Source organism: Dreissena polymorpha, chromosome 4 (assembly GCF_020536995.1).
Source record: "Dreissena polymorpha isolate Duluth1 chromosome 4, UMN_Dpol_1.0, whole genome shotgun sequence".
NCBI lineage: Eukaryota > Metazoa > Mollusca > Bivalvia > Myida > Dreissenidae > Dreissena > Dreissena polymorpha.
The window spans coordinates 111,073,009-111,087,613 of record NC_068358.1 but is presented as its reverse complement, the minus strand read 5'-3'; the positions used below and the strand labels follow the sequence as shown (position 1 = coordinate 111,087,613).

The window sequence follows — 14,605 nt, the reverse complement described above, 5'->3', positions numbered from 1 at the left end:
TGTAAAATGTACAGAATATATCATGCTTTTCTATTTTATTTTCACTTACAGAATATAACATGCCATTCTATTTTTATTTTCACATATAGATTTGTACATTATTGATCATCTATTACAACATTTGCACACGAACATTTGCATTGAATTTGTTTCATCTGCAACTTCAAACTAACAAGAGCTCTGTCAAAGACAATACAGAAGTCCCCTACCACTTTAATGTTGTGGAAGTAAGAACAGGATTCCCATAAGTTTCATTAACTTAGTACTATTAAGAAGTGGCAGGATGCAGATCTCAGCTTTCAATCATTTTTGCAATCTTAGCTACCCCAAATTTGGTCTGACAAACCAAAACATGGTGCATATTCACCATAATGGCTGGCTCTCTTCCCACATACAGATTTTCCTGAACCTAGCAAAACTTTTTAGTTATTGTATGGTCTAGATTTTCCAAACAGACAGACCGACGGACGGACATAAAGACACACGGATGCACTGACAAAAGGAGAAAGCGGGGGTAAACATAAAGTCCCCTGTTACACTGGTGGGGGACTAAAATTTCATATAATTGAGATGAAATAATACAATGACATTTTAAAATGTGAAATTTTTCATCCAATGGCAACAACTGTAAACAATTTTGTTCAGACCAAAACAACATATCAATATGCATACATGAATGGGACATAGCATAAACTCTGTAAGTTTAACTTAAATTGTGATATTACTTCCTTGGTTTTTGAACACATAAACAAAATAAATACAGAATGTAAAAGGAAATGATTAATACATTCAACAGCTAAATGCATTTGATACTTAAACACTTGGATAACCCTGAATTGCAGTCAGAAATTATGCTGACAAAGACATCCCACCTCTTATTTCTCTAGGGAAACACAAGGTCACTGATTAATTGCCATTTTATTCCAGACATGGTTACCACAGTAAGGCAGCTGTGAGCTCCAAGTGCCGTCTGCTCCACATTCCAGCTCGAGTTTTCCACTGAGGGTAAAACCAGTACCACACTCAATGGATACTGCAGTACTTGTACCATTAGTGGTATATGACATCATTCCATTGGTCACGTTGGTTAATGGCTCACATGACACTATAGAATATAAAAGCAAAAACTGCAGGATATATAAGATGTTCACCCTTTACCACTAAGATACGTATTTTGACGCATTTGTGGCCCCTTTGAAAGTTAAATTTAGTTAAAGACCTTTCTAACTAGATCCAAGTTTTAAAGGCTTCATAACCAACCTTTAGATACAGATGAGGAACAAACAGCATAAAACCTGAACAGACTGCGAGTTACTCGCAGGCTGTTCTGGTTTTATGCTGTTTGCACATAGCCATTTTCACTTTGCTTATGAGTGGAAAATGGTTAAATGTGAAGCAAATGCTAAGCACCTAACGCAAGGTCAATCACAAACATATAATTTCATTTTGTCACATATAGTTTCTTTTTACACATAAAACATTCACAACAGTTTGTTTAATTCTTAAAAGCTCCATGTTGGAGTTACTTGTGTGTGTGTGTGTGTGTGTGTGTGTGTGTGTGTGTGTGTGTGTGTGTGTGTGTGTGTGTGTGTGTGTGTGTGTGTGTGTGTGTGTGTGTGCAAAATGCACTAAAATAAAGATGCTCTAATATTTTGTCAGATATTATTGTACAAAGTAATAACAGTTCTACTATTTTCAGGACAAATATTCACAAAGCTCCTAGGAGAAATCGTAACTTACGTTGTAAACTTTCATTTATTTTCATTGTGAAATTCAATGTTTTCTGACTACAAAGTTATAAAAGCATCTATCATTTTAGCAAAACTTACTTGTTTTAAACAATTGAATACACAAAAGACATATCATGAGGTTACGGAAATCTTATAAAGTCAACGTATTTCCTCAATCTTATGAATTCAATGTATTTCCTCAATCTTATGAATTCAATGTTTTTTTCTCAATAATATGAATTCAATGTATTTACTCAATCTTATGAATTCAATGTATTTCCTCAATCTTATGAATTCAATGTATTTCCTCAATCTTATGAATTCAATGTATTTTCTCAATCTTATGAATTCAATGCATTTCCTCAATCTAATGAATTCAATGTTTTTCCTCAATCTTATGAATTCAATGTATTCCCTCAATCTTATGAATTCAATGTATTTCCTCAATCTTATGAATTCAATGCATTTCCTCAATCTAATGAATTCAATGTTTTTCCTCAATCTTATGAATTCAATGTATTTCCTCAATCTTATGAATTCAATGTATTTCCTCACTCTTATGAATTCAATGTATTTCCTCAATCTTATGAATTCAATGCATTTCCTCAATCTAATGAATTCAATGTTTTTCCCTCAATCTTATGAATTCAATGTATTTCCTTAATCTTATGAATTCAATGCATTTACTCAATATTATGAATTCAATGTATTTTCTCAATATTATGAATTTAATGTATTTTCCCAAGTTTTCACTATGGAGGTTGCTAAGCCCAGATGTCCGAGATCACCTACCACACATTGGAGTTGCAGGTATGTCCCAGGTGCCATTTGGAAGACATCTTGCAACTGCAGTCCCTCCAAGACTGTACAATAGGCCACATGTAAATAGTAGCTTCGTCTCTGACCCATCTGTCACTGTACTTGTTGTTACACCAGCAGGGGGGCTAAAATCGTCACATCTCACTGAAAAAAATAAATGCAAAAAAAGAAATTATTATTTAAAAAGTTTTGTTTTGTTATATAAATAAATGTCAATTTATCTCTTTAATTAATTATTGATATTAGATCTACTAACTAATCTGAATTTCAATATTCTTTGAAATTCCAATTTATAACACTTTAAATGTGTAGTTTTTTTAGGAGCTCTCAAAATGCTTTTTTTCTTTAGAAGACTGGTTTACCACATGAGGGTTCACTGTTGGACCAGCCGGTTCCATTACTTGCACAGGTCCTAGATTGGGAACCAGCCACAGTGTATCCCTGGTCACATGAGTAGGTCACATGTCCACCATTGGATGACATCACATAGGAACCATTGGCTATTTCAGCAGGAGGATCGCACTCTACACATAAAATAAATTTATGTAAGTGCTCTAACTGTCATATTTTTAGTACATTAATATACTGTGAAAAACAAGGATATCATCGTCACAAACATATGCCAGTTACTAAAACCTTTATCTAGCCACATCATATTGGACAGTCTCAAAGCATTGGCTTCTTATAGCTTACCTTTTTCCCATGACTTTTAACCTAAGACTAAGCTCTTCTACCCTTCAGGACAAACTCATTCTTCATATAATGTGTTGATATTTGACCTTAAATTGTGACCTTTACCCCAATGACCTGCTTGCTGTGGAGCAAACACTCTGTTACAATTAATGTTGAAATCTATAAGGGGAAGATTTCTTTATTTTATCACAGACCATGAAATGTGAGATTGACTTCTAAGGTACCCTGCTTTTTGTGCCAGAGACTCTGTTTTACAATGCTTGTCAGTTTGTGGAATTTAAGTGGAAATCCATTCTTGTAGGACATTTATGCTCAGGACCATTTTTTTAAATACAACTTAATGCCTACATGCTCAGGAGCTCCTATATTTTTACATGTTTTGATTTCAAATGGACATTGAAAAGCATTTATTTTTATGACATTAACAAAATTGAACACAGATAGACTGGCAATTTGGGTTAGGGCAAGTGCTCTATATATGTATAGAATGCTGTATTATTTAAAAACCATTTTGTTCAATCAATTTTTATTTTCCCCATAACTGCCATAACTGAGATATGCATGAAATAAATAACAGCTCATTGAGCACAGAAATACAGCCAATATCACATTAACCTATTCCCCCATAAGAAGCAAAGTGAAATGGCTTTTGCAACCAGCATAAAACCAGAACAGCTTGCGAGTAACTCGCAGTCTGTTCAGGTTTTATGCTGTTTGCTGCTCATCAGTACCTAAGAGTTGAAAATGAAGCCTTTGAAACCTGAATTTAGTAAGAAAGGTCTTTTAACTTTCTGAGGGACTAAAAATGCGTAAAAATATATATCTTAGTGGTAAAGGGATAATGTACATACTGCAGATGGGAACAGTTCCCTCCCATTGTCCTGAAGTGTTACACATGAGCTGGTTGTCTCCCTCTAGATGGTAACCATGGGAACAGGTGTATGTTGCTATGGAGGTCAAGCCATCTGTTGTCATGTTAACAACTCCACTGGAAGGATTGGTCAAACCAGGACATTTAACTGAAAGCATTCGCTTGTAGTTATAAAGTGGTGACAAAAAAATGTTTCGGATTGTATTTTTGTTAAACTGACTCTTAAACACATACATTCAAAACATCTGATACTAGTCTTATCTTAAATTATTTGAAGAAGAACTGAAAATTGGTGTTTCTGTTTTATTTTTGATAATTGCAATGTTAAATAAGCCCTCGCAAATAACTTCATGTGCATCTTGAATTGATGAAGAAACAAATTTCCTGAACTATTGATTGAAATGATGTAGATCTAGTCTTTCCAATTGAAAGCTCAATATTAAGGATTTCAAGTGCCCAAGGGAAAACAGTATGGAAAAAACTAGGGAAAAGTTTTGGAAAAAGTATTGGTTTTTTTTAACAAAAAATGACCAAAGAAGCTAACATAAATCACAATGAAACCTTATATCTTTTGCAGAAAACATTATTTAACTATAATTTGATTGTTTGGACAGGTTTGACCTCTAATTCTGTTGTTCACAGAACTGTTATAAAATAAATATGAAAAATACAATCAGTAATGTAAATTCAATGTTTATCATTCCCATCCTACCGCAAGTAGGTTGTACAGCATCCCAGGTTCTGTCAGTGAGACAAGTCAAAGTTGCTGCCCCTAGCAGTGAGTAACCTCCCTTGCAGGAGAAGTGGGCCACACTGCGGTCAGCTTCGGACACTCTGGTCACCTGGAGACCGGTGGTGAAGGTCAGTGCTGGGCAGGTCACTATCAAGACACAATAGACAGTCAACATAACATACTAGCTTTGGTCCGAGATAACTGGGTTAAATGCATGTGCCTAAAGTATTGTCCCAGATTAGCCTGTGCAGTGGCTGTTTGTTTGTGATGATTGGATATTACTATATTAGGCAACAAGTTATGTTATGCTTTAAATGTGAGTCCCTGCTTCACATACCACAAGTGGGTGGGGTATTAGACCAAGTGCCATCACTCCTACACTGTGAAGACCGCTGTCCAACCATGGTATAGTTGTCCCCACATTGGAAGGTAGCAATGGTCGTAGAACCATCTGTGCTCAACACATAGCTCACTGTACTGTTCAACATGGCACAGGCAACTATGGAAAAGAAACCCACATGTATAACTATGATTATCATGGTATTTTATCTAGTATTAATGAATTAAATAGTTTAGCTTTGTTTTCAACAACATGCACTTTGTGACCTTATTTGCAGCACTAACAAGATGTGTTTGTGAAACACCAATGTCCCCCTATATGATGTTTGACATTGTAAGATGACCTTGACCTTGTGAAGGATGACCTTGACCTTGACCTTTCATCACTCAAAATGTGCAGCTTCATGAGATACACATGCATGCCAAATATCAAGTTGCTATCTTCAATATTGCAAAAGTATTCATAAAATAAGCGATTTGGGCCACATATATTTGACCTCTGACCTTGAAGGATGACCTTGACCTTGACCTTTCACCACTCAAAATGAGCAGCTCCATGAGATGCACATGCATGCCAAATATCAAGTTGCTATCTTCAATATTGCAAAAGTATTCATAAAATGAGCGATTTTGGCCACATATAATTGACCTCTTACCTTGAAGGATGACCTTGACCTTGACCTTTCACCACTCAAAATGGGCAGCTCCATGAGATACACATGCATGCCAAATATCAAGTTGCTATCTTCAATATTGCAGAAGTATTCATAAAATGAGCGATTTTGGCCACATATATTTGACCTCTGACCTTGAAGGATGACCTTGACCTTGACCTTTCACCACTCAAAATGTGCAGCTTCATGAGATACACATGCATGCCAAATATGAAGTTGCTATCTTCAATATAGCAAAAGTTATTGCAAAATGTTAAAGTTGGCGCAAACAGACAGACAGACAGACCAACAGACCAACAGACCAACAGACAGGGCAAAAACAATATGTCCCCCACTACTATAGTGGGGGACATAAAAATTCACTTAAATGTTTTGACCATTACATTCCAGATCTATCTGAGTTTTAATAGCATAGGAAAATTTTAAGTCAATTACTTACATGTTTAAATGCATTACAACTAATGCATTCATGCAACAAGTAACTGTAAAATCAGATATAGCAATTGAATTCTTTGGAATGCTCTCTTTATGCCTAAAAAATAATGTAAACACTTTTTTGTTAACAAAGTGTATGTATTGTCAAACTCACCGCATGTTGGTGGGGTGTTGCCCACAAGCTGACTTGCCACGGTTCCACACTCCTGCTGGTTCCCTCCTTTCAGAGTATATCCTTGCCCACATGTGTACACAGCCATGCTACCATTGGATGATATCTGTATGGCACCATTTTCAGGCTGGGCAAATGTGGAGCACACTGGAAAAAACATCCAAAAATAAGGTACCAAGGGGTTAACCTTGTCAATCTTAAGTCTGACTAACCATTTACCAAGTGAAAAAAGCAACTTAATTTCCTGCCATGAGGAAATGCATTATTGTCATGAAGCATCAAATACATTGCATTGGAGGTTAGTCATCCGGAGATAAATATGACCCATGCTCTGTGAAAATGGGCTTTATTGCATGTGGGTAAAGTGTCATCCCAGATTATTCAGGGATGACAAATTCTGCTTTTATGATATTGACAGTTTAAAGAAAGTTTATTCTTAGCAAAAAACCAGTTTAGCCAGAAACTGTGGTCCCTGTTTAGCCTGTGCAGAGCATGGCCCATATGCTTTACTAAAAGTGTCTTGCTTTAGATTAGAAAATTAAAATGGCAGGCAGATTGTTTTTAATAAATAAATGCACTCAGATTCATCAAATGTTCTAAAGAAAAATTAGCATCTTTTGATGATTCATAAACAATCTTATTTCTCTATAGAAAGCTTCCACCACAAGTTCCCTACCACAGGTGGGGGCAGGTCCACTCCAAGCCCCACTAGCTCCACATGACAGGGCTGCTCCTACCACCAGTGTATAGCCACTGTCACAGCTGTACATTGCCATGGTTACACTACCATTGGTCGTCAGGGAAAACCCTCCGTTGTAAATGTCACTCAAGGTTGGGCATGACACTGGAATATGAATATGGAGACTTTCAATCTCAATATTTTATTCCAAAAATAATTATTGAAGTATACCAGTGGAAAACATAGAGCTACAGACAATATTTATGCAAAGAAAAATAGAGATTCAAGTTAAAAGAAATACAAAAGCAAAAAGGAGTATGTTGGTGTAGAAATTGATTTTGGTTTCCTTATAAATCAGTCACTTTTACATCACAAGTTATTACACATATTGTCTTCATGTAGAGCTGAACCAAATATTTCACATACATGTAACTTAACCATTTCCAACTCAGAAGCAAAGTAAAAATGGCTATGTACAAACAGCATAAAACCAGAACAGATTGAGAGTAACTCGCAGTCTGATCAGGTTTTATGCTGTTTGCTGCTCATCATTATATACGGGTTGAAAATGAAGTTTTAAAAAGTTAAATCTAGTAAGAAAGGTCTTTAATCAAATGTAACTTTCTAAGGGACTACAAATATGTCAAAATAGGAATCTAAGTTGCAAAGGGTTAAATCTCCATATATCATGGTACACTAATGCATGGGCAAATACCAGAGATAAAACAATAAAATGAGCCTCGTTCTGGCAAAAATTGTGCGACATGCATGTGCGTTAAGTGTCATCCCAGATTAGCCTGTGCAGCCAGGGTCAACTATTTCTGCCTACACTGGATTTTATTTAGAAGAATCTTCCTTCTAATGTAAAATTCCAATAGAGCAGAAAGTGTCATCTCTGATTATCTATTTTGGGACTACACTTTATGCACATGCATTATGCCTTGTTTTCACAAATTGCAGCTAAAATATACACAAGGTTGTACCTACCACACTGAGGTTGCTGCATGCTCCAGCTTCCGTTGCCCATACAAGCCAGAGTTGCTGCCCCTTGCAATGTGAAGCCAACACCACACATATACTGGGCGATGGTGGTGGCACCATCTGTAGTCAGCGATAGATGGCCGTCTGGTATAGAGGACTGAGCACTGCATGGTACTGAAAAACAGAAATAAAAATAATGTTACTGGTGGATATAATTATACAAGGTAATGAAAATAGACAGATGATGACATTAGTGCAATTGGTAGATATGAAAGAGATATAAAACGAATGTATGCCAGTTAAGAGACACCGGAATAAGAGAAATCTTAATAACTAGAAATGTGCCGCAGACACCGATGCCTCCACAGCACAGACTAATCTTCTATATATCCTACAGTAAACAAAAATAAAAAGGGCCATAATTCAGCCCAAACTGGTCAAAATTCCTTTACTTGCAATCATATAAACATTCAGGTAATTAAACAGTGAAGTGTTTGAGCAACTTTCACCAAGATGTTAAAACGAAGTTTAAACAAAATATTTGGGACAATATATTCTTAAGTAGAAAAACAGACTAAGAGCCATAATTCTTCCCTAACTCAGCCAAAATGTATTTTCTTTACAATTACAAATACATTAATGTTATTAAATTGTGAAAGTTTAACCCTTTACTCCTTAGATAAGTATTTTGATACATTTATAGTCCTTGAGAAAGTTAATAAAGACTTTTCTTACTAGATTCAAGTTGTAAAGGGTTCATTTTCAACCCTTAGATATTGATGAGCAGCTGCTCTGGTTTTATGCTGTTTGCACATAGCCATTTTTGCTTTGCCTCTTAGTGGGAAAGGCTAAGCAATATACAACCAGTAGTTCAAGAAGAATGGATATCACAAATTGTTAGGGCTATAAGTCTGTATTGGACAGAATACTGCCAAAACTCGCTGCAGCAACATTTCTTTTGTTAAGATAATTTACACACTGTGAAAGTTTGAGTGTGACGCACCCAGCAGTTAAATAGGAGTTAAACACACAAACGTCTGGGGACTATAATATTCAATTTTGGAAAAACAGACAAAGGGCCATATTCTGCCAAAATTCAAAAGTCCTGTCTTTATGATTTTATACTCAAAGGTTGTTAAACTCTAAAAGTTTGAGCAAGATCCACCGAGCAGACAGAGGAGTCCAAAGTGCCAGCTTCATGACATATGTTACTGTACATACAGATTCCCAAACAAGTGTTATGCTTAATTCCTTCCACTCCAAGGGGGGATAAACTCTCATCATCTTTCATTGTAGGCCAGTGACTAATTGCAAGTAAAACACTGAACAAAATGACCATCAATAATATTCTCAAATACTGCTTACGTTTCAAGGAAATGTACTCTATGAAGGTAATTGTTTAATAATTATCAATATTGGCCATGCTCTGTGATGTGAGGGGTATAATGCATGTGTGTAAAGGAGTATAATGCATGTGTGTAAAGGGGTATAATGCATGTGTGTAAAGGGGTATAATGCATGTGTGTAAAGGGGTATAATGCATGTGTGTAAAGGGGTATAATGCATGTGTGTAAAGGGGTATAATGCATGTGTGTAAAGTGTTTTCACAAAGTATGCTAATCAGGGCCGACACTCTCTGCTTTTATTAACAAGGTTTTCCGAAGGAAAAAAACTGGTTATTAGATTGGCGATGTCGGCGGGCGGGCGGGTGTACTGGCGGGCGGACTGGCAGGCGGGCGGGCGGGCGGAACAAGCTTGTCCGGGCCATAACTTTTTCATTCATTGTCAGATTTTAAAATCATTTGGCACATTTGTTCACCATCATTAGACGGTGTGTCACACGAAAGAATCACGTCAATATCTCCAAGGTCAAGGTCACAATTTGCGTTTGAAGGTCAAAAATGGCCATTAATAAGCTTGTCTGAGCCATTACTATGTCATTCATTGTGACATTTTAAAATCATTTGGCACATTTGTTCACCATTATTGGACGGTGTGTCACGCGAAAGAATTACGTCAATATCTCCAAGGTCAAGGTTGCCACAACTAAAAATAGATTGATTTTGAAACAACTATGTAACTATGAAGTATCAGTAACAATGCACATTTTGATTTTGAGTTGTCTCATTTTATCAGACTTTTTTTTTCTAATTGAAATCAAGGTCAATTTTACACATTGGGGTTAACAATACACATTTTGAATTGTCTCCCTTTATCAGACTTTTTTCAACTGAAAACCTGGTTTTGTGACAATTTTGTCCCTTGTTATATTTTTTGTTTCAAGAAAGTCTCTTCTTAGCAAAATCAAGTTTAGGCGGAAAGTGTCGTCCCTGATTAGCCTGAGCAAACTGGGATGACACGTTACACATATGCATTAAACCCCCTTTTCACAGAACATGGCCCACATAATTATTGTTTTATGCAACACTCATTCAAATCCAACTTTCATTAAAACTGTAGGATATTTTCAAGACATTAAGTGATTGAACGCAAAGTATACCACAACTGCGTTTTAATTGGATGGATATTATACCACAAGTGGGTTCTGGTGTGCTCCATGATCCATTCTGGAGACAGCTACTTGTGGACCTCCCCATCAGGGTGTGGTTCACATTGCACCTGAATGTAGCTACAGTGGTGAGTCCATCACTGGACACAGTCTGGTCACCATTGAAAGGAACTGCTAGTTGGCTACACTGGTCTAGAATAAACATCATTGAAATATAGACAAAACATGACAAAACATGAATGCATGTATGCTTGAATTAAGACAAGGTGAAGAGTTTTGACCCATTTAGAGTTTGCATGATAAGATTATAAGAGAGTGGTATACAACTTGACACCTTTTTGCACATCTTGCACTTACAATAAAAGTTTCCTTTAACAAATATGAATCCAGTTAATTTTTCATACATGTAACTAAAAAATAATCCTGGATAATGTTAAAAACAAGGATTATCTTAAAAGGTTAAGAAATTCTCCTTTTGAATAAATCTGTATTTCTTCTCCAATAATTTTAATCAATTAAACAGCAATACATGAGCTCATGGAAAACAGGGTTTAATGAATGTGTGTAAAGTGTTGTCCCCGATTAGCCTGTGACACTTTACACACATGTATTAAGACCCATTTTCCCAGATAGAGGCGCAAATATTTCATGGTGGTCTTACTGCATGAAGGAATGGTTCCCAGCCAGCCCAGTCCTGATGTGTCACATGACAACGTCTGGTTCCCGATCATGGCAGTGCCTATAGAGCAGCTGTAAGTCAACTGGGAACCATTGGTAGACACTGTGTATGTTCCATCCTGTATGGCAGGCGGTTTGGCACACTCTGGAAACGACCATTAGAGTTTGTTAAATAAAAAAATTCTACTAAGAAGGCTTTTTATAGTAAACAATATTTTACTTTATGGTCCTAAGTCTATAAGAATGAAAACTGAACCCAGCAAAATGCTACACATGAACAATTTGTATAAATAAAAACAAAAATGTACTGTGTTAATCCTTTAAAAACCAGAAAATAAAGTGTGTATATGTTTCTTAAAACAACATGCACACAAACATGTAAAGCGTAATGTTGTTGAACATTTAGGTTATGTAGCATTTGATTTGATGTAACGATAAAACTTTGTATATGGTATGCCTGCGTGTGAAATGTTTAACCCTTTCCCCCATAAGAAGCAAAGTAGAAAATGCTATGTGCAAACAACATAAAACCAGACCAGCCTGCGAGTAACTCGCAGTCTGTTCAGGTTGTATGCTGTTTGCTGCTCACCAGTATCTAAGGACTGGAAGCGTTTAAAACTTGAATCTAGTAAGAAAGGTATTTAATAAAATTTAACTTTCTAAAAATTTGTATCTAAGTGGTAAAGGGTTGAATTACTTACTGCAGACAGGCGGCAGACTGCTCCATGTGCCATCGAGTCCACAGGTCACTGTGGGAGCCCCGACAAGATCATATCCCGGTGCACATGAGTAGCTAGCCATCGTCATGGAGCCATTGGTTGCTATGGATACACTTCCACTAAGAAGGATGTCAAGGTCAGGACATTTCACTGAAATGTGATAGAAGTTTAAGTCACATATAGCTTGACTAGGAAAGTAGACTCTGTTACTATGTATTGCATGGATATGACTATACATCAAAAACGTTTTGTAATTGAACATTAGAATTTAGATATCTAAATCTCTACAGATCATCAGCTTATGCAGACAACCACATCAGGAACATTTTTTAATATTCATTAAATTCAGCAAAAGAATTTCAGGGATTATATTTTAATGTACAAATTGGATAAACCGCCCATCTTGCTGGACTTAAGCCATTATAGCATAAAATACATAAACTATCTGGAAAACACCTTGAAAAACATTTTTTAGGATACAATTTTCCTAACCACATGCTGTGGAATCCAAAACATAATTCCACGATCCATCCGAACGACACATGAGTAGACTAGGTCCAGTCAGTGTGTAACCTACACCACATTCTACCTTGACCTGGGTCACTGTGCCATCTGTCGTCATATTGAGCTTACTTCCTAAGGTCTGTGACAGTGGGTTACATGCCACTAAAATAAATATAGTTTTTAATATTAAAGAAGGCATGGTAATTACAAATGCATATGTGTAGTTCTAAATGTTATGACTGTAGTCTCTGACCTAACTGTAACTTTTAAGTGTTAAAATACAAATGCGTCTTATAATATCCAAGATGACGACCTTATTATATGACCAGTGCACATATATGCCTCTACAGGAAAATACAATCCTTCTGTATTTCAAAGCACAATGATATACAATATTGTAAAATGCATTAACAATTTTGCATATAAAACTTTACTCTTGGAAATTTGCGCTCTTTGTGAACCCCACATTTATAAGCGTATTTATTATCAACTTTTATTGATAAATAAAATTGAGGAAACTTGCTTAATTATTTCTAACAGTATATAATTTTTTATATTATTATTATTATTATCATTATTATTTTATTATTATAGTAATATATCAAATAATATTAAAGAAATAACAAGAGCTGTCTCCATAGAATGACATATGCCCCCGAACAGTGCTCCAGCTAGGATTTGAAAAGGGCAGGGGGGCTTTTTTGTCAAAAGGGCACTTTGGATGCGCAGTATTTTGTCAAAAGGGCACTTTGGAGCGCGCGGGCGTTTCTGGAATGCTTCCTCTTATATGTAAATTTATATGTTATTAATAATTGTTAGAATATATTATTCCCATTATTATTAAACAATTCAAATATAATGTCTACAATGAGGAATTGCAATGTATTGTAATAAGAGATTTATTTATCATCATATTTTATTTATTTTATTTTTTTTAAGGGCAGGGGGGGCCCAAGGAAGGGCAGGGCGGAGGTTCAGAAGGGCAGGGCGGGGCGCCCTTCAATTTAGGCCTAGCTGGAGCACTGCCCCTGAAAAAAACGCTTTGATAGAAGTTATGAGCATTTTTTGAAACCTTAACGCAGATTTCGAAACCTTCAAGGTCAAAGGGGTCAAAATTTGTGTGCGTATAAAAAGGCCTTGTCAATATACACATGCATACCAAATATGAAGGTTACATCTGAAGCAACATAGAAGTTATGAGCATTTTTCGAAACCTAAACGCAGATTTTGAAACCTAAACGCCAACCCTAAGTTCAAGGTCAAGGTCAAAGGTGTCAAAATTTGTGTGCGTATGGAAAGGCCTTGTCCATATACACATGCATACCAAATATGAAGGTTACATCCGAAGCGACATAGTAGTTATGAGCATTTTTCAAAAAAGTGTGACGGACAGTCGGATGGACGGACGGACAGACTGACGGACAGACCATGTGATCACTATAATTATGCTCTCCTTGAGGGTCATGAAAATGTTTTTTCTAACCTTCCATAATTGCAAACTGCATTCACAAAAATTCTTCAGATTTAATAAAAATTTCGACTACTTTTGGTGCTGAAAATTAAAGTATTTTTGGGTGTATATGAATTTAATTTTTACATGAATGTCATGCTACCATCATACAAACCTTTAAGTTTTCTATTTTTAATTGTTATATCTTCAGGGTTAGCGCGAACGCAGACCCCACACAAATAAATTGCGTACCCGAGTAACCCACATTTGGGGCTATCGCAGGCGTCAGCCCAACCGAAGTGCAATGGAAGGGCCTCTTCCTGGGGAAACCTCCTTTTTGATCAAGGTGTTCCCTGTACCAGGTAAGTATGATATGACATAGTCACAATAGATCTTATACTCAGTCATCATATTCACAATCATGTTAAACTGACTAAAGAACTGAATCTGTCAAGTTTTTCCATAATTAAATTATTGAAGAAATTGTTCCATTTCAATCATTCTCTGACTAGATAAAGAATTTGATCTGATTTCAGATTTGTGTTTTAATATTAACCTTCTTTTTTATTTTAAGTGTTTTATCACAGATTATTACATTTCTCTATTACGGAAGTAAACA

General features: G+C 36.1%; 1 protein-coding gene and 1 non-coding gene across 2 annotated transcripts in view; both read right to left on the bottom strand.

Annotated features, from left to right (window-relative positions):
- The window catches only part of LOC127879355 (CUB and sushi domain-containing protein 3-like), an 83,028-nt gene that overhangs the window by 27,588 nt on the left and 40,835 nt on the right, over window positions 1-14,605 (bottom strand). Inside the window, exons 24-36 of the mRNA XM_052426130.1 lie at window positions 12,525-12,698; window positions 12,015-12,182; window positions 11,297-11,458; window positions 10,660-10,827; window positions 8,133-8,300; window positions 7,143-7,310; window positions 6,449-6,613; window positions 5,184-5,345; window positions 4,826-4,993; window positions 4,094-4,261; window positions 2,912-3,073; window positions 2,523-2,693; window positions 938-1,105 (exon numbers count right to left, since the gene is read on the bottom strand). Of these exons, the coding sequence (XP_052282090.1) occupies window positions 938-1,105; window positions 2,523-2,693; window positions 2,912-3,073; window positions 4,094-4,261; window positions 4,826-4,993; window positions 5,184-5,345; window positions 6,449-6,613; window positions 7,143-7,310; window positions 8,133-8,300; window positions 10,660-10,827; window positions 11,297-11,458; window positions 12,015-12,182; window positions 12,525-12,698 (2,172 nt within the window). The remainder of the gene's footprint in view (window positions 1-937; window positions 1,106-2,522; window positions 2,694-2,911; window positions 3,074-4,093; window positions 4,262-4,825; window positions 4,994-5,183; window positions 5,346-6,448; window positions 6,614-7,142; window positions 7,311-8,132; window positions 8,301-10,659; window positions 10,828-11,296; window positions 11,459-12,014; window positions 12,183-12,524; window positions 12,699-14,605) is intronic.
- LOC127880356 (U1 spliceosomal RNA) lies at window positions 14,194-14,356 on the bottom strand. Its single transcript, XR_008049542.1, has one exon. It is a non-coding gene; the product is annotated as a U1 spliceosomal RNA (small nuclear RNA).